The sequence below is a fragment of the Buceros rhinoceros genome, unplaced genomic scaffold (assembly GCF_000710305.1).
Source record: "Buceros rhinoceros silvestris isolate BGI_N320 unplaced genomic scaffold, ASM71030v1 scaffold39265, whole genome shotgun sequence".
Classification (NCBI taxonomy): Eukaryota; Metazoa; Chordata; class Aves; order Bucerotiformes; family Bucerotidae; genus Buceros; species Buceros rhinoceros.
In genome coordinates, this window is record NW_010411818.1 from 1 (window position 1) to 499 (window position 499).

General features: G+C 64.3%; 1 protein-coding gene across 1 annotated transcript in view; it reads left to right on the forward strand.

Moving 5' to 3' along the window:
* Positions 1-150: 150 nt before the first annotated feature.
* The window catches only part of LOC104493467 (zinc finger protein 609-like), a gene marked incomplete at its 3' end in the record, with an annotated part of 2,585 nt that continues 2,236 nt past the window's right edge, over positions 151-499 (forward strand). Inside the window, exon 1 of the mRNA XM_010136144.1 lies at positions 151-439. Coding sequence (XP_010134446.1) covers positions 167-439 — 273 coding nt within the window. The remainder of the gene's footprint in view (positions 440-499) is intronic.

Sequence of the window (499 nt, forward strand, 5' to 3'; positions counted from 1 at the left end):
ACACCTGCTGGCCCCCACCCCTGCCTCCCGCCAGCAGTATGAGGAGCAGCAGAAGCAGCGCCAGAGCCTGGAGCAGCAGCAGCAGCGAGGGCTGGAGAAGAAGGCGGAGCTGGGCTTGAAGGAGAGGGAGGCGGCACTCAAAGAGGAGTGGAAACAAAAGCCACCCATGCCCCCGACGCTAACCAAAGCCCCCAGCCTCACGGACCTCGTCAAGTCAGGGCTGAGCAAGGCGAAGGAGCAGGGAGGTCCCGACATGGCCAAATCCGTCATCATCCCCAAGCTGGAGGACTCCTCCAAGCTGTCCAGCAGCCAGGTCACCGAAGGGCTCAAGGTGAAGCTGAGTGAGGCCAGCCACCTCGGGAAGGAGACGGCCGAGACAAAGGCTGGCTCAGAGTGTGGCCGGCAAGCGGAGGTGGACCCTGTGCTCTGGTACAGACAGGTAATGGCCGCCCGCTGCCCGCTCAGCCCTGCCTGCCAGCCCCATCGGTGGGGTTTACTC